This window comes from Delphinus delphis, chromosome 3, assembly GCF_949987515.2.
Source record: "Delphinus delphis chromosome 3, mDelDel1.2, whole genome shotgun sequence".
Lineage (NCBI taxonomy): Eukaryota > Metazoa > Chordata > Mammalia > Artiodactyla > Delphinidae > Delphinus > Delphinus delphis.
In genome coordinates, this window is record NC_082685.1 from 135,656,658 (window position 1) to 135,680,391 (window position 23,734).

Genomic DNA, 23,734 nt, shown 5'->3' on the forward strand with positions numbered 1-23,734 from the left:
GAGCTGCAATAAGATCAGCTGTGGAAGGACAAGAGAGTGTTACAGTAAAGAATAATATATATTACAGGATTTCAAAATGCGTCTGCTCCAGACAGATAATCTTACATGGAAAATTTCAGGCAAGCTAAATTAGGGAAAATAACTGTACTTGAGCAAATACATTCTGAAAGTATCATTTTGCATCTTGGGCTTCTCCTGAGGAATATATTATTGAGAGATCAAGAAAGAAAATTTAAAAATTGAATCATAACTCCTCCCTCTTAAATAGGAACTTTATCCAGTAAAAGTTTGCTGTTGTCCAAAACCTTAATTGTTATAAATTCCTAAACTATGCAGTTGCTTAAAAACTTAAATTTGCCTTTTGTAGGTCTCCCCAAAACCATAAAGAGAGTTTATCAGAGAAAATTGGGAATGGCTGGTGTCTGATATCTCATGTATAAGGGAATCATAGAATCCAGCTGAACAAATCCTAGGTTGTTTCCGGTTTATGGAGCCCTTCTGAATCACTCGTTTGTCATAATTACCATGTTTTTGTGTGAATATAGCCTTATACCTTGCAGTTTTGCTGGAAGGTATGTATTGTTTTAGAGGGAAAAAATCAACATCCCTGCCATCATTAATTTGAACATCTTCGAGCCAAACCCTTTTGTCACTAAAACTGTGAAAAAAGAGAAACAGGTGATAATTGGTGTTGGCTACATTTTCAGATTGTTGTCTTGAGATTTTTCTCAGAGACCGCAGCAACAAGTAAGAAGTCAAAATATAGAAACCTTTAGTAACTGAAAGCTGAAAAGATTCAGTAAAAATATTTTAGTGGAATACCCTTCCTAATTAAATTTAGTGTCTTTAAAGTGTCTAACTCTATAGGGCTTCAGGAATACCTAAGAATAAACCTAATTCCCACCAGCTTCTGAGTGAGAAGTCTATAATGATATAAGAAGAGTGAAAATGAGAGAAACAAATGGCACCAGGGGATGTGAAATTTCATTTCCAGCCCAGAGGATAACAATTTAGAAAGATCTTGGATTTAATGCTCAGTTCTTTGCATTTGCTGTTTTCATTGGCTCAACTTGTGCCTGAACCAAATTCCTGAGGGCCTGAGAGGAACCAGGAGAGGGAAGAGGTAGAGCCCCACGTGAGAGGGAAATGATTATTCTGTGAAAGAGATGACCCTCAGGGGTTTGACTCTGCAGTGACTCTGAAGGAGTGGATTTGCCTTCTCTCAAAAGATCCCCATCAGTAACTGTAATGGCATCGCCATCATTGCAGGGATTTGGACTAGAATTTGCTACGGCAGCAGTGGGGAGACAAGATGAGGTTGTGAACATGTCAGTGAGGAACTTTCGATCTAGATCAAAGCTTCAGAAACTGCTACATGTTTTGAACTGAGGAGAAGAAAATCTTTGAAGAAAAATCTAATCATTAAAACAAATAAAAATGATTAATATAGATATCAAAAGTCCTAAAACACCCACAATCCTGTGATTATCATGTTCTTAGACAAGCACTATCACTCCATCACATTACCCTGTTTTATTTTTCTACAGCAGTCATCATTATTCAAGTCACCTTACTTATTTAAGGTTTTCCATCTCCTCTGAGAATAAGGAATTTGTCTTACACCTGCAGCACCTGGAATGAAATCTGACACACACTAGACCGTAATATAAATTTCTTGGATGGATAAATGAAGTAATTTCTGAGCTGATTTGTAAAAACTGGACAGTAGTGTGCTGAACCAAGGAAAAGTTGGGATGGAAAGAGCAAAATTAAAAGAAAGGATGGCCTGTTTTATGAAATGATATGGACCCACTTCTGCCCTTTCACCTCAGGAAACCCTCCTCTGATAGTCTGAAACCTATCCAGCTCATTCCAGTGGAAGTACAACCCTAAACACAGACTTGGAAAATGGATTTTAAAGAAGCATTTTCCCCTCTATTATAGAATGGAAACTTCTGAAAGTCCCGTTCATAATGTAATGTATTTAAAGTTGACCTACACTGTCTTTTCAACTTTAAATGGACCCATCACTCTTTGGGGGCATAGGAAGGAGGAAAGAACACTTAGAAGAGATAAAGAAATCTCTTGTCCCTATCTCCAAATTAATAACTGTGACATTAGACTTAACAGTTTGATTTAAAGGTCTCTCCTTTTCTACAAAGAGAAACTACCATATGGCCGACATTGTGGTCTTTCCATTTACACAACAATTTAATATGCCTGGTTCTTGATGAAATACCAGCTCCCGGCTGGGAAATTAAAGCAGCATTCAGCTCCTCTCAGCAAGCGGGCTGCAGTTTGATATATTCTGTAAACTGGATTCTGCATTAGCCAAGGGAAAGGATTGGCATAGTTAGGAAACACAGTTGGACTTGTTAAAACAAGTGTTTCAGTGCACAGATGCTAAGTCTCTTTGGAGCTATGCTTTGGATCACTTTGCTCCTACTTAGCTATCAACTAAATATATTTTTGTTTCCGTTCCTTTTAATTTTCATCTTTACAGCAATTTATACGAATGCAGTCTTCCTCAAGATATTTCAAAAATGTTTGTAGGGAAAGAAAAAGCTGACCATGTATTAAAATATTCTCTTTTCTTTATTAGTGCCATTTTAATCAGCCCAATAAAATATCTATCAAGGTGGCATGATGTAACAGGAACGACCTTGCACAGAGAATCAAATGTTGACCCTGTTACCAACTAGTTATTTGGCCTTAAAGTAGCTTAATTCAATTTTTTTTAGCTGAGCACGGTAGTCTGTAAAATCAGGATACTACTACTCACTTTGTAGGGCAGTTGCAAGGAATAAGTATGTATATACCTGTGTGTGTGTGTGTGTGTGTGTGTGTGTAAAATACCAGACATGGTTTGGTAAAGTGGATGCAAGTGGATACAGATGTAAAATTCAAACATTCATTTGTTATAATGGTCCATATCTCTATCAGCATATTCACATGTATCTGAATATCCATTTCATTAAATAAATATTTGCCATAGGGTGGTGTGCTTGCAATGATTGACCCTATCCTTCAATGTCTTTTCATTCTCCCAAGGTCTGGGTAACTCCAAAAAATAACACTTTCCAGTGAAATTCTTTAGATAGATTTCATGGTCAAAGGTAATAGCTAGTAACATTTCAGATGTGGCGCAAACTTGTCATTCCTCTTTTTCACTTGTCTACTTTGAATTTATTCTTCAAAATATTCAGTCTCCCAACAAGCCTGCTCTGAACCTCTAGGCTGGTCCATAGTATTCTCAGTGTATTTCTATCGTTTTACTGAAGATATTACAATTAAATTATCTGTGCTTGACAATTGGACTAGATCCTCTTAAACTTTGTAACTCTATTCCCCGGCCCTGGCTTTTGCAGATCTTCAATAATGTGTGTTGGAATAACCATACACACACACATACATACCTATACATACATACACATACATGCATACATACATACAAATGTATTTTGTTTCTCATTCATCATTTGCTTCCCCATTCCATATCAATATCTTCCTAACTGATTTATCATCATAAAATTTTTTTCCACCTATTATTGCATACTAATAATCATTAAAATTAAATCCCAATGTTGTTATAAATAATATAATCAACAGAATATTAACAGCTTATGATTTAACTAATGTTCAGTTGTTCAACAAGCTTTATGGAGACCCTGCTTTATGCCAGTCACTGTGTCCTGTAATCAGTGTGCCTTCAAGAAAGTAAACACGTAAGAAGTCAAACCAATATGCAGATCAGCACAATTCAGTGCATTAAGAGCGTAAGATAAAATGACAACTTAAGGGCTTCCCTGGTGGCGCAGTGGTTGAGAGTCCGTCTGCCGATGCAGGGGACAGGGGTTCGTGCCCCGGTCCGGGAAGGTCCCACATGCTGCGGAGCGGCTGGGCCCGTGAGCCATGGCCGCTGAGCCTGCGCGTCCGGAGCCTGTGCTCCGCGACGGGAGAGGCCACAACAGTGAGAGGCCCGCGTACCACCAAAAAAAAAAAAAAGACAACTTAAGATGGAGGAATCTGTAAAAAATAAAAAAAAATCTCTCTGAAGGAGGTGACACCTAAAGTGAGTTCCAAAGGCTGAATAGGAGATGGCAGATTGAGGGGATGTTTGTGGAGTGAGCGTTCCAAAGGGAAGGAGCAGCAAGTGTAGAAGCAGAGGATGGCGAGAGCACTGTGGTTTGAGGAAATGCGCGTACAGTCGTCGTAACGTTTGGGACGTAGAGTGGGAGCCAGGCTGCAGCAGATGAGTGAATGTGGATCTATGTCTTTGCAAGAAATTAGGATTTCATCCTACAGGCAATGGACAAGAATCGAAGGCTTTTAAAACGAGGACTGGAATGGTCAAATTTGCGTTTGGGAATAAGTATCCTCACAGAGGAAGGCACTTGCACAAGTAAGTAGATAGTTAGAAAGGTCTTAAAATAACCCAGTCAAGAAGTTATGAGGATTTAAATTAATCTTCAGCAGAGGATTAGGAAAGATACTAAAGAAAAAGAATCAGGGGAAATTGCAATCCTGCTTTTTATGGAGAATAAGAGAAAGGGAGGATTCACAAATGGTAGCATATTTATGGTTTGGATGACTGGGTGGATGTGATGCCATTTGCCGTGACAGTGAGTATAGATAAAGCAGGTTTGCAAGGTTACAGTGAGAGGAAATAAGAGATGAGTTGGGTTTTGGGCTTGGTAGACTACACATTCTAAGAACACATCATATAGTATATCAGCCACATCTGCCATGTTTGCAACTATTTAATACAAGTGTTTGCCCAGTGTCTGTTTGTTGAGTTGATGAATGAATGCCTGTGGAACAAGCAGCTTGTAAATGTCCAGGAGGATCAATAGTCTGTTTGGAGTACCAGGGGCCTGAAATCACGTAATAAAGATTAAGATGAACCTGGTTCACAATAAATTAGGAAAATGAATTTCCCTTCTGAAAGCTGCCACTAACATGAGAGCAGGAATTCTCACAAAATTATGTGTATCTCTGTTGCTATTACAACTTATTGTAACTTATTAACTCCTCTCCCAATTTAGTCTGCTACTCTCTAGCCCTTATGAACCAGAGCCTAGACAGAATCAATCTCTATTATCTTAAAGCGTGTATCGCAAGTAATGAATTAACTTAGCACTTATGTATCTAGAATGGTACTACTTATGTACCATCCTTGTGAGAATTAATAAAATAGTCACTGAAATGATTTTCTGTGTTGTATGGTTTAGATTAGAAGCCCTAGCTGAAAAAGTCTCTCCTCCTCCCACTAATATTAGAACAACCTAGTTCCCATAGGAAGTGTTCTGAGCTATTGACAGGGAAAACAAAAGAAGCTTTTGATGTACCTATCATTAGGGGTACAATTCAGTGTCCTTATCCACCTCTCGCGAGTTTCTGGATCCACGTTTATAACACTATCTTTTTTTCTATAACTATTCTATATATTACTAGAAGTTTCTGTTCTCAAAAAGGCCAAGTCTATACCTGAACTTGACAACATTCAGAGTTCTTATATAAAATTCTGAAGTTACATAATAGGAGAGAGGGAACAGAGGTCCCTATCCAGTTATGCTCTCTAATAAGCTAATTGTCAATTAGGCTATGAAAACAAACACTTTTGAGAGAATGCCTCTGTCTCTGCAGAGGAAAAGACAATTTATTCCTATTGTGGGAAGATACAGGCCATCATTAAACCTTTATGTAGGAGAACGAAGGGAGCTGAGAAGACGTACCAGACCTTAGCGAAAGTTATTCAGCAAAAGGGGCTATGGCAATGAGGACAAGCAGAGTAAAGACAAACCTCTGACCCTAAAACCAATTACCGAGCACTCTTTACCATATATATATTTTGACATTTTATGGTTAGACTAACTCAGTAGTTTGGGGCTCAGAAGAAACATATGCGCTCGTGATAAAAATAACAATTAATAGTTATTCATTTCCTCTCCATGTTTCTTGATGGAAAGCCACTTTTTGTAGCTGTCTCCCTAAAGCCCAGTGGACAAGCTCGTATATCATTGGTCTATGACGAAATAAGTAATATAATAACAGTGGAGTGAGTTATCCTTTAAAGATGAGTTTATTTAACTGTCCCGTCCTTTATTCTGTGCTTATTTTTTATTTTGAAATTACTCTCGCTATTTCTATGTTAAAATATTTTTTCTTTTATGCACTGATGGTGATTGGGTGGATGATTATTTTATTGATTTTTCTTGTTTTTTAATCTGTGTCCAAACCTAGAAAAAAACATATACTGACAATTTCTAAATCCTAATTAAACAATTCTTAATGTTACTGGTCCATAATATCTAAATATATCATAACCACTTCATTAATTAAATTATTAATTATTTCCTCAACAAATAGGTTTTGAACAGTTGCAAAGTGTCAGTTACTATTGTAGGTAATGACAATACAGTAGTGAGGAAGAGAAACAATAGCCTGCTTTCCTGCAGCTTTCATTCTCATCAAAGGAGACAGACAATAAAAATGGGGAATAGTAAGATAATTCCAGATAGTTGTAAATGGAGAACAACAACAAAACAGTCTCTGGGTAAGGGCTTTCCATGGATAGATATTGCACCAACACTGCACCTTTTTTAACTGGGCTGACACAGATTACCCACCCATCTACTCCATGGAATCAGTCATCACCATGACAATAAGCAATTTGCCTGGGCTCTTGCTTGTGGTATTATATGATAGTGTTACATGGTACATAGTGGACATATTTCATTCATTTTTCCCTACCAAAAAAAAAGTTTCTGCTTTTATATCAGAGGAAATACTATAAATTTAACCAGGCATCCCAACGGTAAAGAAACACCTTCATATGTGAGCTGTGTCCACATAATAGAGTTTCCCTCTATTCTTTGTTTGCATAGCTTAAAATGATTTTGTATCCCCACACACTGTCAGAAGGCCCCAACTTAATCAAACTTTATCTGCAATAAACAGTTTGCACATTGGTTACTATTTATTGACACTAATATAAATTTTATTATCCTTTTTCTTATTTTTTTTTTCTGTATCTAAATGTCATGAACTCTTCAGCAGATTTCTTTTATCCTGTTTAATTAAACTAGTAGACCAGTTGGAGTTACTGGAGACTTGAATGGGAAAGGAAAATTGATGGAGCTTTCAAAAAAGCATTTTTAAAGTGTTTTAATAGCTTTCTCTCATTAGCAAAGTGATTAGCATTCCCTTTACAGTGTTCCAAGATTATACAAAAAAGACGGCATAACGAAAGCAAATGTCCCAAAGAGTTTAATTGTGAATACTTTGATATCTAAAACATAATTTTAAGCTTCTGTCGTAGAGATGATGTAAAAGTTGTAGAGACACAAAGCAACAGTGTTTTGCCACCTTAGATTTTTAGAGCAGGGTTTATGGAGATGTGAGACCAAAATTATGTCCTCATCAGCACTACTGTCAATCCAATAGTAATGGTGCTTCTAGTGTGATTGGTTTGCTACTGGCATCTGGTAGACAGAGACCACAGATTCAGGGAAACATTTTACAACACAGAGGACAACTCCTGACGTCGAATAATTATCCAGATCCAAAGGCCAGAAGGGACAAAGAAACCCTGAGAAACCCTGAAACCCTGGTCTAAAGACTCTAATTCAGTTTGATTATAATATTAGAACACAGGTCCAATACTAAATACAAGTCCGATAACAAGAACTAGGTTTCTTGAATTTGTTTCTTCTCCTGAGATTGTTTCAGCTCTTCCTTCATTCTCACATGGCCTCTGAATTTTCAACTGTCATCCATCCTTCTGTTTATGGATTTCTGATAATGATCATGATAATGATGCAAAAAAATAGTAAATAAGGATATACCTTGATAAGTCAACATTCCAGGCATAAGGTATTTTAGTTATATTTTACTAGTGTTCAACAGCAACAAAATCCCTTTTTGTTTTCAATTGATATTCTTTTAAAATAGGTTAATATCCTTTTTTTGAAACTCATGAATATACTTCTCTTGTGCTGGTACGGTATTATAATGGATTGCATATCTTTCATCTTACAAAACTTATTTTTAATTATTTTAAGTGTATAGGTTCTAGGGGACATTTCTGTTTAGGCTGCTCTAGGAAGGGGAGAGAGTTGTGACATGATATGGAAATTGCCTCCGTACAAAATTTCTTCTTGTTTAGAAATTTGAACACTAATTGAATGCTTGATAATATTAATAAATTATTGTTAACTTTTATGGTGATTTTTATTGAAGGATTATATGTTAGTAATGCATACGGAAATTTTGCAGTTGAATTAATATATTTGCAATTTACTTCAAAATAATAAAGGAGATGGGAAATATGTGAGGTATCAGTGAAACAAGTTTAGCTATGAGTCAGTAATTATTTAAGCCAGGTGATGAACATATGGGGATTTATTTTACTGTTATTATTTATACTACTATACAAGTTTATTAGACTATGATATTATACTATCCTACTAGTATTTAATAGTATACTATTATACTATTCTTCTTTTTTATGTATTTAAAATATTCTAAAATAAAAACCTTAACAATCAAAATATTAAGAAAAAATTAGCCCTTTTTGTATCTTTCATCTTTTTAGATGTGTTCCCTCTACCCCAAACTTCTGCACAAACCTGAGAAGAAAATGCTGGTTGACTGAGTATCTGGTTAAGTGAAGCTTTTATTGGATATGGTTTGAAAAGGATGGAATCACATCTCAGTTAGGCTTATAAAGCTTTTCTCCAGGATGGGAGCCAGACCATCTCTGGTGGAAGAGTGTCCTGGTGTCCATTTATCATACTGACCAAGTAGGTCAGGGAGGAATTTTTTAAAATGTAGTTCAGATAAACTGTTGGGGCATTTGACCCAATTCTTCAGTTCACTTTGCTTAAAATAACAAGCTAAAACATGGTTCATGCGTCTTTAGCTCACTGATTTCTACTCCTTCCAGATTTTGTTATTTGACTAAGTTAAGATATAGTAAAGGTCATCTATGTGGAAGGGAAAACAATCTATTTAACCTAGGAGTTGACAAACCTTTTCTGAAAAGAGCCAAATTGTAAATGTTTAAGGTTTTGTGGGCCATGTGTGTTCTCTGTCACGTATTTGTCTTTTTATTTATTTACTGTTTTACAAACCTTTAAGAATATGAAAACTATTCTTAACTCAGTAGCAAAAAAAATGCTTGTTGCATTTGCCTGAAGGACTCCTGATATAACCTCTCATTTTAAAACTATCCTTTCTTCCAAATTTAACTCATTCTGAATAAGATAATATAGGTAAAAGCATTCAATAAAACATACTTTACTTACTATTATTATCCCTTTAATGCATTCTACCCCTGTCAACTAATACATGCTGCTAACTAAACCAACTAATTACTGACATAGATTATTTCAGTACACACTTGAACCTACACACAAACTTTTAAATTCAAAACTTCAGTGTCATTTTTATGATTGTAATTATTACCTTAAATTTGCTCATTTGCTGTCACATAGAGTAATGTTTCTTGGGGTGAGAAGAGAGAAACAGTTATTTGCTTTTGTTAGGATTAATTTTTGAATGTGCCTGGGTTGTTTTTTGGGTTTGTTTTTCATTTTTTTTTTTTGGAGGGGAGATGTTAGTAGGATTGCTTTTTTGCCCAATAAATTTTTGCTATTATCTTGCACAAAAAGAGATTTCCAGCTGACCTCTCTTCTGATACTTTGGATTACTCAGAAGTAGAAAATGAAAACTCCATCGGTAGGATATTAGTTTTCAGCTCACTTCAAGGCCTCTCTATGGATGAAGAACTCACTGCAGTCTCTCAAGAGCAGGAAAGAATTGAAAAGGTAGAGGCTTTTAATAAAATGGACGGCTGTGAACATCTAGAAAGAGGGCGTGGATGGTGAGGTGCTTTTGAGCTGAAAGGCACAGAGTCAAGCCCAAGTCAGCTGAGGTGACAGAGTCTATTGTAAGGGAGCACATGAAGAAAGGAAGCACAGCACACCACCTCAGGACAGTCAGAGGCCAACTTTGTGGCAAGCAAGAATGCCCCTTAGGAAATGCAGTGAGTCCTGAGGTCCAAGAACCACTTTAGGGATACACCAGTCCCGTAACTTATGCACTCTCTGGCTTTTCTGGATGTTCATACCTTACTTTCAGCCTCCCCATGAGAAGGTATAATTAGGCCAATTAGTCACAATCCAATATAAAGCATCCCCATCGAGAAGAGTTCTCCAACCAGGCCATCCCATGGGCTGCTGACCAGGTTACAGATAACTGTTTCTGAGATAGGCATCAATCTTGGAATCAGTTATCACAGATATTCAGAGTCATATGATAAAAGCTTGCAAACTTGTACACACAAATAACTACTGCTTCTAACCAATCTGATAGACACGAGCTACTGGCTTAATGTCAGGTAGATTTCTGCGGAATGAAAATTTCTTTGGATACCAGAGTTTTGCTTGATTTTCTCTGGATGCCAAAGGTTTGCTTGATTTTTTCCCAAAACAACCTTTCCTCTTATCTTCACTCACAGCAGAGTTACCCGTTAGTGGTTTTCCTTCACATCTAGGTTCAAAACTGTGGATGCCTCATCACCTTTCAAGCTCTTTTGAAGCTTCATTTCTCAGGAATTCTTGGAAGAGATCATTTCTGGGTGCTATAGCTTTATTTCAGGCAAATTCCCATCACCTCATATCCCAAATTATTATCAAAACTTCTTTACAACTCTTAATTTTAACTGGTAAGAACCTCCCTCTTAGTTCATTTTACAAGCCAATTATAAATTAGTATTCTTGTGCCATGAAACAAAAGATTTGAAAGAGAATAAATTTGCCTTCAAGAGAAAAAGAAGTTGAGTGTCTTTCCTATATTTGGCATGATATCTAGAGAGTTAGAACTCCCCTCTCTATTTCATATAATCTCCTTTCCTAAGACAATATTTTATAAACAAATTTCTTCCTTAAGAGCATTGCAATACCATTGTGGATTGAGACCCAACTTCTTATCTTTAGAGGAATAGTCTCTATGCCTAATCAAAATCCTACGATCCTGTGAAGCTGCTGTTTTTGCAATTGCATGAAAGCCTCCTTATAAACTGTTCTCTTAACCTGTGCTCATGATTATTTCATTCTAATGTCCTTTGTTTCCCCACCCCCCTTCCTTTTTTTCCTGTCCTCTCCATCCTTATGGTCTAAGCAGTGCAATTTCTACACTTCTTTCAGAGCCTAAGGCCTTTAATGCCACCAAAGTTGTACAGAACTGGATTTTTAGATTTTTATAAACTTTAAAGTCACTAGCAAATGCTTTAGCTTTGGAATTATTCTCAAGCTTTTGTTATATATTGTACTTGAATTTCTAATTAATTATAAAAGCTTTGAGTCAGGATCAGTATCTTTCATTTCTTTTATATTTCCCATAGTTTCCTCCAATGTGCTGGTACAAGGAAATCATTCATTGACTTGCATTTATGCTATCCCTTAAATTCCATTTCTTTTTGCCACCTTTTCCCAACTTATCTTAAAGTAAGAACCCTATTTTAGATGCAAATTTGACAGCTACAAGAATTCATTTCCAAAAAAAGTCCACCATTGGCATTACCTAAGAACTTGTTAGAAATGCAGTCTCAGGCCCCACTCCAGACTTGCTAAATCCTAATCTTCTTTTCAGCAAGACACTAATGTGCATAAAGTGATCTTATGCATATTAAAATGTGGGAAACACTGCACTAAAGAATGCAGTCTGAATCAGTTGATCATTGACTTTTACATTCAATAAGCCAAGAAAATGTGTATTTAAATCTCTGTTTTATCATCCACATGTGTATGTGTGTTGTGTGAAAAAGAGAATAAAGAGAGAGAACCAGGGTAAATTTGGAGACAAACAACTTTTTTCCTGTAGTAGACTCACCTCATAATTATCTAGTGAATATATTTTCTATTTAGACTATTATTCCTGCTATACTTTTTAAAATTTTATGTTAAACCACATAGGAAAACAGAGCTGTCAAGATATTACTTCAGAAAACACACTTGAGGTATCTAAGAGCCGAAATTGTTTGATGAATTTTTAAAAAGCTGACTGCTTTTTAAAGGCATTTATAATTCAAGGTGTTTGATTAACTTTTAAAGAGTTGAGTGCTGGTAGATTTAAAATCAGAAGGAAAGATTTGGAGTGGTCTGGTAGATTTTTAAAGATGGATAGAAGCAGGAAAACTGTAGTCTTACTCTTCTTAGCTTTGATATCTTTATGTGATTTTTGTTCCAATCCCATAACACATCCCCTTTAATCTTCTGTATATCATGTGGGTTAACATGGGGCTAGCAGTGATTGTTTCTTATCTACCCCATAGATATTCTGAAAATCACTGTGATAGTCCATAAGTATTGTAATTTGCCGATGACAAGTAGTATAAATGTATAGTAGATATCAGTTTATAAATAGTATTGTGTGAAGCTGATTTTATGCAGACATTAGGAATGTAAAGACACAGACATCCTAAGGAAGGGGAAGGGGAGAGAGGTTAAGGAGTGAAAAGTATAAACCTTAATAGAAACCTCCACATATCCAACAGAATGGAACAGTAATGTCCTAAAAGTGTAATCAATAGGAACCAGATAAAAGATAAGGGTGACGTAGCATCTGATGAATACGACCAATGCTCCTCAAAAAGATCTGGCTATTTGGGATGTTGTGTTCAAATGTTAGCACCTTGTTTTATGAAGAATGTTTCCAATCCAGTGTATAAGTCTTTCTGCTTCTCATCAGTTGATTGACTCATTCATTCCTTGCTCCGTGAACCAAGTGATATTGTGTGACTAAATCTATGGTGAGGGCTAGACACTGCAAATGTGATTGTTGTACTTTTCATTGAATACCTTATAGTTTAGCATCGAGAAATATCATATAGACAAATAAGTGTAATAATGTGCTGTAGAGGCTAAGATGCAAGATGATCAAAGTAGAGTAGAGGCACAAAGATGAATTCTCCCTGGGGTAACTAAGAAAAGGTGTCCATCGGTGTGAAGCCATCTTACTTGAGACAAGTCTAATGAATTGGGATGGTTAGTTTATGAACAAATTGTTTATGAGAGGGTGGAGGGTGTGGGAGATGGCTGTTATATTTCACAAATTTGGAAGGTTACTTGATCTATGAAGCATTACTTTTTCCTTGGTTCTAGCAGGTAGAGCCAAAATCACAGGAAAAAATACAGAGAAAGGAGTAGAAACATAAGGGAAAAAGGAACTTATGTTGTGAGAGTGTCCATACTGCAGTAGGCTTGTACCGGGCACTTTTTTGGCACTTTTTTAGGTAAATCTCATAACAATTTTGCCAGTGCATAAGTTGTCTGAGGTGTCGCTACTAGAGTCAATACTCAGAGCCCCAGGTGACCACCCTAATCTCGTGTTTTAAGAGAAATAAATTGACCAAACATATGGGGAGAGCTAAGATTCCTTTGACAAGATAATAACTTTAAATGAATAAATAATCATAAATCACTGCATGAGCTGCAGCAGAGGACACTAATAATTGTGTAAGTACCACTGTTTCTCTGGGAATTGAAATATTCAGTTAGATATTTAGAAGAAAAAGCAGAATTGGGTTTTCTGTTTATTAGAATAGCTGTCATGCTATAAAATCTATCTATATATAATATATATCTGTATTTGGAAATATGTTATATCTAATCTCTCTTTCAGAAAATTATTTTAAAAATGTGAAATGTTTCAAAATACATCAAATATCAATACTACAAAATTTACATCTATTTTATGTTTTATCCTACTCTAAATTTTAGATCCTTATTTAGATCCATTTGACACTTAAAGTGCTTCTTCTACCAGCCAAGCTTGATATACAAATTGCTTTAAGCCAAATGTTACCTCACCATGCCATAAGAGGTGGTATTTTACTAGTTCACTAATATAAATATGGAAAGATTACAAATACAAATAGAAAGCTAAAAGGTGACATTTCCGAGCTTCCCTGGTGGCGCAGTGGTTGAGAGTCCGCCTGCCGATGCAGGGGACACGGGTTCGTGCCCCGGTCTGGGAAGATCCCACATGCCGTGGAGCGGCTAGGCCCGTGAGCCATGGCCGCTGAGCCTGCGCGTCCGGAGCCTGTGCTCCGCAACGGCAGAGGCCACAACAGTGAGAGGCCTGCGTACCAAAAAAAAAAAAAAAAGTGATATTTCCTCTTGCACATTATTATGAGGCACTGGATTAGAAACCCAAATAATTTCTAGGAAATTAGTATTTTAATGCACAGCAGAGAATTACTTTTAGTTCATCATATCGGGTATAAAAGATGGAAGCAGCTCTTGCTTAGGTTACTATGAGCAGCCGAGCACAAATTTTCCCATAAATTCTGGAAACTCAGGTTTAAACACTTTCATTACCTTACAAAACATGTCATAAGTTCATGATTAACTCTGTGTTACTGCAATATCAAGCTCTGTTTTAGAGGTCAGAGAAATATTTCTGAGTTGCAAAATTCTTGAGGCCATTTGCCCTACCTTATAAAATGACTGTTTATATAGGTGATGGTAATGTCAGGTGGACTGAAATGTTTATAATCAGGGTTAACTAACGTCAGCAAAAATAGCATTGGGTGGTTGATATATCTCATACCCTAAGGATTATTAAAAGTATATATATATATAGTGTGGTAGGCCAAATTTAATCTCCCGGGACACATTTCTTATGATGCTGAAAAACGGAAACAGAGATTTATAATACTCCTGTGATGGAATGCATTACTCTCGGTTTCCCTCTTGAGTAAGTGAAATAACTTAACCTGTAAAGAAAATAAGTTATCTTGTAGAGGAAAACAGGAGAATAATGCAGAAATAAAATTAATATGCCAAGTTCCCATTACTTGTGAACTTAATTATCATTTAGAAATTTGTATCCAGATGAAAGGATATATTTCCAAGTAAATTTGCATTAAGATTTTTAAAGCAGTGATTACACCACTAGGAAATCGCTAGTTGAGTTCTCAGAGAGTAGACAAACAAGGAAAAAGGGCAGAAAGATTGAAAGAAGCAACAGAGTCTAGAAAATATGCCAGAAGACTCTGTTTTTATTTTTATTTTTTTGTTTTTAAAAGGTTATATCTGTAAGCTGCACTCAACTTGTTCTTTGGGAGTTCAATTTTATTTCATTTTATATTTTATTTTATTTTCCTTGGGAAGTCAATCTGAGCACCCAAAAACAAGTTAATTTTCTAGATAGTGAGTAATAACATATCCACCTTGAAGAAAACATTACCAAACCTTCTAGGTACTTTCTTCCTTATATACATTACACAAAAACCTCAAAGATATATTGTGCTGCTTAAAGAAGGTGCTTAAAGTGTTCGGCAAGTTCTGTTGCAAAGAGAAGATCCTCAGCAGGGGAGCCATTATTATGCCATCTTAAAACTTAAGGCTAGAATTTAGTGTCAATCTGGGGTTTGTCCACTATCATTGATGTACTCATCAGCATTTTAAAACAATTTCACTGGTCTAAGAACCCAAGGCAGCAGGCACCGCTAGGGATAAAATAATGTTACTGTATGGTTGTTGTCTTTAAAATGTCTTAAACTAGCTAGGGAGATAAGGTCAATAGTTAGGAAACAAGTAGAAAACACAATACAAGAAATTAAAAATAGTGATGAACTAATATCTACATAATTCCTAAGGAGCCCAAAGGATAGTATGAGATACAAATGACTAAATTGGTTTTTCTCTCTGTCTTTTACACACACACACACACACACACACACGCACGCACGCACAGCGTAAATACACAAAAACTCAATCTGTAACACCTAACACAGGACTCTCTTCACTCAATAAGTAGATCCCCAAAATAACTTATTATCAAGAGAAAATTAATTTACAAAGAAACACCTACTCTATTCATATGGAATCTGGAAATTCAGTTCATGAAATCTAAGATTCTTTTATGATCAGGGTTACTTTTTCTCATTGCTAAGTGTGTGGCATTGTTTATTTCTCTTCACGGTGGAAACAAAGAGTATGGAGGCATTAAAAGAAGAAAGGACTATTTAAATAGGTTTTCACACTGACCAGTGACTATTTCTAGAATATACCCTCATGAATATACCCTCATCTGATCTGTTTCTCACTAAGAAATTATTGAAGAGATGTTGAGAGATAAAGACTGAAGAGTTTTATGTTGGGAATGAGCACAGCTCACTAGATAACTTCTGAAAGGACTTTGCTAGTGAAAATCTATATTTAGCCCTTAGTTTTTCCACAGGTGATTGAAACTCATTTTGTAGAACATGTTGCTCTTTGGTTCAATGATTCATTTCAGCAAACATTAAACACCTACCAGATGCCATGGAAGCACTAAAGATATAAAACTCAGTGGAACTTTAGATATAAAATATGACCGAAGTCTGAAGTTATGGACTAAATGTTGATAAAACTCTAGAGATATAATTGAATTTTACATTTTACAGATAAATAGATGAAGGTCCAGAGAATATAAGTATTTGTCCAAATCTTCACAACCAAGATCAATCAGTCTGAGACTGTAACACTGGACTCCTAATCCCAGGCCAATACTCTTTATACTACACCAAAAAGAAAAAAAAAATCTCTAAAATAACCTAAGAAATTGGATGTCTGTTAAGGTAGCAGAATCAGCAGGTAACCATCACTGCTGCAGAAAATCACCAAAATAGCATTCTACTTCCTTAGTTGGCAAGAAATCAACCAAATTGAAATATCAGTTTTCATTCAAAAAATCACAAAAGATAAAGAATTACATAAGTACATTGTATTTTAAATAGAATTTAATTAAGAAGTAAGATTTGCTGGACAATAACACCTCTGAAGTTTTCTCATAAAACATGTACTCATTTTTTTATATAGGCCTAAAATATTATTTAAGCACCATCCTCTAGGAAGATTTCTTCTCATACCAAAGACAGTATTTAACTGATTCATCAGTTAATTATGGGGACCTATACCATGTAACACATGTCCATCTACTCCATTTAGCTACATATATTGTATATCCATTATACGAGGACTCCAGACAATAGAAACCAGAAAATCATTTGCAAAGAATAATCTAGAGAAAACATGAATATATTTATATCTATGCTGAAATAAATCTATTTTTACTATGTCTCCAAAATGACTATAAGTATTGAGAGTAGCTATATTTTTTCTAATTTTTAAATTTATTTTTTAAAGTACAAAAGTAATATATAAATATAGGCTCGTTGTGAAAAATATTCAAATAATTTTTAAGCATACAGAAAAGTAAATACAAATCCATTTCTTTACATAAGATGATCCTCAATACATGTCTTTATCTCTTCCCTTTCCAGAGACCAAATTAAAAGTAGTAAAGGAATATTATGAAGTTTTGCTTTCACAATAAAAAGAAAGAAATGTGGGAAGGAAGTCTCTCCCTCTCTGTGGACACTGTATGAGGATGTAAATTCTTGTAGTTGCTGCTTTGAACTTGTGATCATGAGAGGTTGGCCAAGAAAATAAAGTCATGCCAGCACAGTGCCTCAGCATCACTGAGATACTAAATCCACACTAGCCCTGCCTCCCAGATTTTTATAATTAAGTTATTTTATTGGTAAGCCAGTATTATTCAGGTATTCTGTAACATGCAGTTAAGAAAACTTTTGGAAGTGACGGATATGCTGATGGTTTCAGAGGTACATGGAGATGTCCAAACTTATCAAACTGTATACATTAAATATGTGCAGATTTTTGGTATATCAATTATACCTCAATAAAGCTGTTTTTTTGTTTTTTGTTTCTTAGCTTAGTTTTCTTAAAAGAGCAAGAGGGACATAAATAGTATTTCAGGACAAGAGACATGGTGTTATGGACTGGATGTCCTTGTCTCTCCCAAGTTCAATAAGTTGAATCCCTAATCCCCAACGTGGTAGTATTTGGAAGTGGAGCCTTAGGTAGTTGAATTAGATGAGGTGACTGGGGGTGGGAACTTCCTGATGGGATTAGTGACAGTGTTGGTAAAGGAAGAGATGGGGGCTCTCTCTGCCATGTGAGGACACAGTGAGAATTTGGCCATCGGCAAGCCAGGAAGAGAGCTCTCACCAGAACCCAACCATACTGTCACCCTGATTTTGGACCTCCAGGCTCCAGAAATGTGAGAAAATAAATTTCTGTTGTTTAAGACAATTTTTTTAAAATTATGCTCGTGGTTACTGATGAAACTTGAAGGAAAAGTAGAGGGAACTTGGAATATAATGCTGAGGGCTATGACCAAGAAGAGAGCAAAGCTCCTGGCAAAACTCCAGAAAAGCTGCTAGCTAAGAGACAGTGTGATGACAGAGGGCCAACTGAAAAGTGAGGGTAAACAGTGACTTAGGGAAGGTCTCTGTGTGGTACAGTGGACTCTCTGTCCCTCCCTTGACATTGCAGAACAGGCTGTAACCAAGCATTTATTTTCCTGAGGAGAGAAAAAAGCAAGTGGTTCTTCTCTAAAGTAACTGAACAAGGCAGAGAACTAGAACAATTAAGAGAGATGTTGGTAACCTTGGAGTACAGCCCTCCTTATTCTGGCATTTAGGGAAATTTGAGGATAAACTTCCCACCTATTCACCCTAAAGAGAAACTCCAGATCAATAAATGCTGCCACATCACTAGAGTTTTCATCCTCAACAGAAATGGACATCAACAGGTAACTTGAAGAAAACATTTAATATACAAGGGAAAGATCTAGACACAGAGACAAAAACAATGATTCCAGAGTAAAGAGAAAGAATTCAGAAAACAGAACAGAAACTAAAATATAATAAAGATAAAATATAAAGACAAAACTTTTTGTTTCCATTTTACAGTTTATTGCAACATGTATATATAATTCAAAGTATACAATTCAATCTTTTTAGAAATTTCCCAAATTATGCAACCAACACTATGAAAGCCAAGCCAAACAGGTTTAGGTTTTCATCACCCCAACAAGATTCCTCCTGCCCACTTATTGTTAATCTTTTCCACCCACTTCCCCAAGCAACCACTAATATGTTATCTGTCACTATAGATTTCCCTTTTCTGGATTATTTATATCAGTGGAAGCACGTACTATATGGACTGTCATGTGTTGCTTCTTTCACTATGTTTGTGAAACATTCTGAGGTTCATCCACATACAATATATCCATATTGTAGCATATATTCATTATTCAAAACCAGATCTCTAACAACTACCAGAAGATAGAGGATATTACATTCACAACAAAAGAGAATGATATAATGAGAAAGCAACAAATATAAGAAAGTGGAAAGCATTTGTAAATTAAAAATATAAGTGTCAAATTAAAAATACATTAAAAAAAATGAAAGGTAAAGTTGAGGAAATCACCTACAATAATAATCACTATTTTTAGGTTTGTTTATATTCCTTCATATCTTGGGGTTTTTTCTCTTCTGTGCACTTAGATATTAAATTTTAAGTAACTTTTAAAAAATAAAAGTTGTATATCCACAAATAAAAATAATTTAGATAAAGGAAAGTTGAAAAAAAATGTAAACAGTATATCTACATAAAGGAATATTTTTCAATGGAGCAGTGCATATTGGTAGATTTTATTGTCATTTTTTTCATACTATATGTGATCATTTTTATCATGCTATAATTAAAACCTTGTATCCTGCTTTTCTCTGTTAAACTTTCATGACCATTCTACTATTAATATTAATACATAGACTTTAAAAGCTTTACTTTTAATAATTGCCACATAGTTGATTATGAATCTTGACTTATTATTCATTTAAGGCATTCCCATATTTTCAGATGCATACATAAATGCATAATGTATATCACCATGTAAATAACATTGTTCTGATTACAGACTATTTCCTTAGGCTAGATTGTCAAGTGAAATTTCTGGGTAAAGTGTATGGATACATTTTAAGGTCTTTGTTATGTATCATTGGATTATTTTCCAAGAGGCTTATAACCATTCTATATGACAACTTGTACAGATTTGAAAGCAACACTTAGCAATAAAAACATTTCTCATCAGTATGTTTGACATAATTTAGCAATCATAAGTTATATAATATGGCATTAGTACTATAGTGACACAGGAGTTTAATTTGGGGGTAGTGTCGAAAATACTTTTATTACATTTTTTTAAAATTAGAGTAGCTGACAAATTCCATCATATGATAATATGCTTTATGCTTAAACACTGACCAATAGAGGTTTATCTTGCTACGCACACCAAAGGTACACACACACAAATACACCCACAAACGTGCACACAAACATGAACAGTCCACAATATTATTTTTTCATTTTTAATCACATTTATTGTTTTCTTTCTAATTTTACAAGTAATGAATGTTCATTGCAGACAGCTAGAATTACGTAAAAGCCTGACGTAAAAAAGAACAATCACCCATAATCCCCATCCCCCAGAAATAACTACCATTAGCATTCTGATGCATTTCCTCCCAGTGTCTACATATTTTTTTTAAATAATTGAAGTACAATTAACCTACAACACTATGTTAGTTCTAGGTGCACAACTCTTTTAACCTTTCTACTAGATTTATGTTTGGTTGGGCTACTACCTTTAATGTCTATTTGCCTTTACCAATGAGATTTTTTCTTTTATAACTTTCATATTTCTATTTCTGTCCTTTTCTTTTTTGCTTAGAGAAGTCCCTTTAACATTTCTTGTAAAACTGGTTGTGGTACTGAACTCTTTTAGCTTTTTCTTGTTTGTAAAAATCTCTATCTCTCTTTCCAATCTGAATGACAGCTTTGCTGGGTAGAGTATTCTTGGTTGTACATTTCTTCCTTTCATCACTTTAAGCATATTATGCCACTCCCTTCTGACCTGTGAAGTTTTTGGTGAAAACTCAGCTGGTGATCTTATGCAAAGTTCCCTTGTAACTAGTTGGTTTTACTTTGCTGCTTTTAATATTCTCTTTTTATCGTTAATTTTTGCCATTTTAATTATAATGTGTCTTGGTGTGGTCCTCCTTGGGTTGATCCTCCTTGGGATTCTCTGTGCTTCCTGGACCTGGATGTTTGTTTCCTTTCCCAGGTTAGGGAATTTTTCAGCTATTGTTTCTTCAAATGTGTTCTCTGCTCCCTTTTCCTCTCTCTTCTCCTTCTGGGACTCCGATAATGCAAATGTTAGTATGCTTAATCTTGTCCCAGAGGTCCCTTAAACTATCCTAATTTTTTTAAAAATCCTTTTTCCTGTTTTCTGTTCAGATGAGTGATTTTTACTACTCTGTCTTCCAATTTACTGATCCAGTCCTCTGTATCATCTAATGTACCTTTGATTCCTGCTGGTTCAGAGGTTGCTGGCTGCTGGTGGGTGGGGTTGGGTCCCAGCATGGTGGGCTGCATGGCGCAGAGAGTCCCAGGGCTGGCGCTGGCCCATTGGTGGATGGGGCTGGGTTCCAGTGTTAATAGGGTAGAAGGAGGATTCCAAAGTGGTGCTTGCCAGCATCAGTGTCATTGGGGTATAATGAGCTCCCCAAAATGGATGCCATCAGCATCTGTGTCCTCAGGGTGTGTCCCAGTTGCCTCCTGCCAATCTAGGAGGCTCTAAAAGATCAGTAAGTAGGTCTGACCCAGGCTTCTTCAAATTACTGTTTCTGCACAGGGTATTGGAGGGTGTAAGATTTTGTGTGCACCCTTCAAGAGCAGAGTCTACTTCCTACAACCCTCCAGCTCTCAAGAATGCAAGCCCCACTGGCCTTAAAGCCAGACTTTCTGGGGGTCATCTTCCTGGTGCAGGACCCGCAGGCTGAGGAGCCCAATGTGGGGCTCAGACCCCTCTCTCCCTAAGGGGAATCTCTGCAATAGTGATTATCCTCCCATTTGTGGGTCACCTACCCAGGGTTATGGGTCTTGACTATACAGCATGTCTGCCTCTTCTACCCTTCTCGTTGTGGTTCCTCTTTATATCTTTTGTTGTAGAAAATCTCTTCTGCTAGTCTCCAGGTCATTCTCATACATACATTGCTCTGTATGTATTTGTAATTTTGGTGTGCCCATGGGAGGAGGTGAGCTCAGGGTCTTCCTACTCTGCCATGTTGGCCCGACCACAATATTGTTTATTAAATTTGAAATGTTTACGAGCACGAACAGTAACAACATAATTGGTGGCTTAGGTGGCATTTCCTAAAATCCTCTCAATTGCCAGATTGGTTCAGATGCACTTCTTTAGTACTCCCAGAGTGCCTGCCTTCTATATTATTGCTCTCACCAGCTTGCATTTTAAATGAAATCTTAATTCAAATGAACTTTTTCTTTTTACTACCAGCAAATAAGTAATACAGAAGTAGATATGACGTTTGATTCATGTTTCCAGCCCTAACGTCAAGGACATAATGCCTACCATATAATTTACTCACTATGTTTATCAACATGAACTGAAATTCTTTAAATAAGTTCAGAGGAGTATGAATTTAGGCCCCTTTCAATAATTATTTTGCTTATTTCCTTTTGTTAGGAGACAGTGCATTTCAGAAACACTTCTCCCATTCCTTTTTTCAAATAGGTTATTTTGAAGGAAAGTTTTTCAATTATTTAAATTTTTTAAAGAAGCAAAGTCTATAGGATTTTAATACATAAATTTTGGGAAATGAAATAGAAAATCTTCACTTTTATCATTTATTTATCTAGCTAATAAGAAAATCCATGTTTGCAAATATTTACTTACCATATATTGGGAATCAAAATTACAACAAAATATTTTCCTTAGAAATTACTTAAATGAAAATCCCCTCTGTACATTTGGAATATAATTTTTATACTGATCTTACTGGGAATATATGAACTACATAAAACATTCCTATAATGCATACATCTGAACCTGTGATTCAATTTTGCTTAATCATAAGACTTTCTAAGCCAATGATTTTGGGCTCACTTTGGTTTCTGTCTATATAATACCATCTGCTCTCTGCCTTCCAGAATTCATAAGAACGTCTATCTGAGAATAGTCTCTTCCTGTTTTCAACTCCATTTTGGATTTATTATTCTTTCTTCTGCATATTTTTGTTTCAGGTGAATTGGAATTGGAACTGGAAGAAGATAATTTTGTTACAGCCTTCCCTTTGAACCAAAAGTCTCAATTGTTTAAAAAAAATAATATTTTAAGATTGAGTATTAGAAATTGGGCACTTTTAATTATCAGAAAGGATTTCCTGATAAAATAGAAAATGTTACTAATCATTGGTTTCTCACACCATGAGACTTTTTTCTTTTAGTTGTGGTAGGTCTTAATGGCCTTTTAAAGAAAATTGCCAAACAAATCTTTCTTCTTTGTTTTTATAGAGATTTGCCTGTTGACCAAGGGACGACGCACTGCCAGTGTTCGAGCTGATACATATTGTCGTCTTTATTCGCTTTCTGTGGACAATTTCAATGAGGTCCTGGAGGAATATCCAATGATGAGAAGAGCCTTTGAGACAGTAGCCATTGACCGACTAGATCGGATAGGTACTCTGTTCAGTTTTCTTCTTTGTGCACAATTCAGTTTTGTTTTTTGTTTTTTGTTTTTTGCGGTATGCGGGCCTGTCACTGTTGTGGCCTCTCCCGTTGCGGAGCACAGGCTCCGGACGCGCAGGCTCAGCGGCCATGGCTCACGGGCCCAGCCGCTCCGCGGCATGTGGGATCTTCCCAGACCGGGGCACGAACCCGTGTCCCCTGCATCTGCAGACGGACTTTCAACCACTGCGCCAACCAGGGAAGCCCACAATTCAGTTTTAATC

The 23,734-nt window shown here is 36.0% G+C and overlaps 1 protein-coding gene across 1 annotated transcript in view; it reads left to right on the top strand.

Moving 5' to 3' along the window:
- The window catches only part of HCN1 (hyperpolarization activated cyclic nucleotide gated potassium channel 1), a 369,251-nt gene that overhangs the window by 338,559 nt on the left and 6,958 nt on the right, over positions 1-23,734 (top strand). Inside the window, exon 7 of the mRNA XM_060007055.1 lies at positions 23,298-23,462. Coding sequence (XP_059863038.1) covers positions 23,298-23,462 — 165 coding nt within the window. The remainder of the gene's footprint in view (positions 1-23,297; positions 23,463-23,734) is intronic.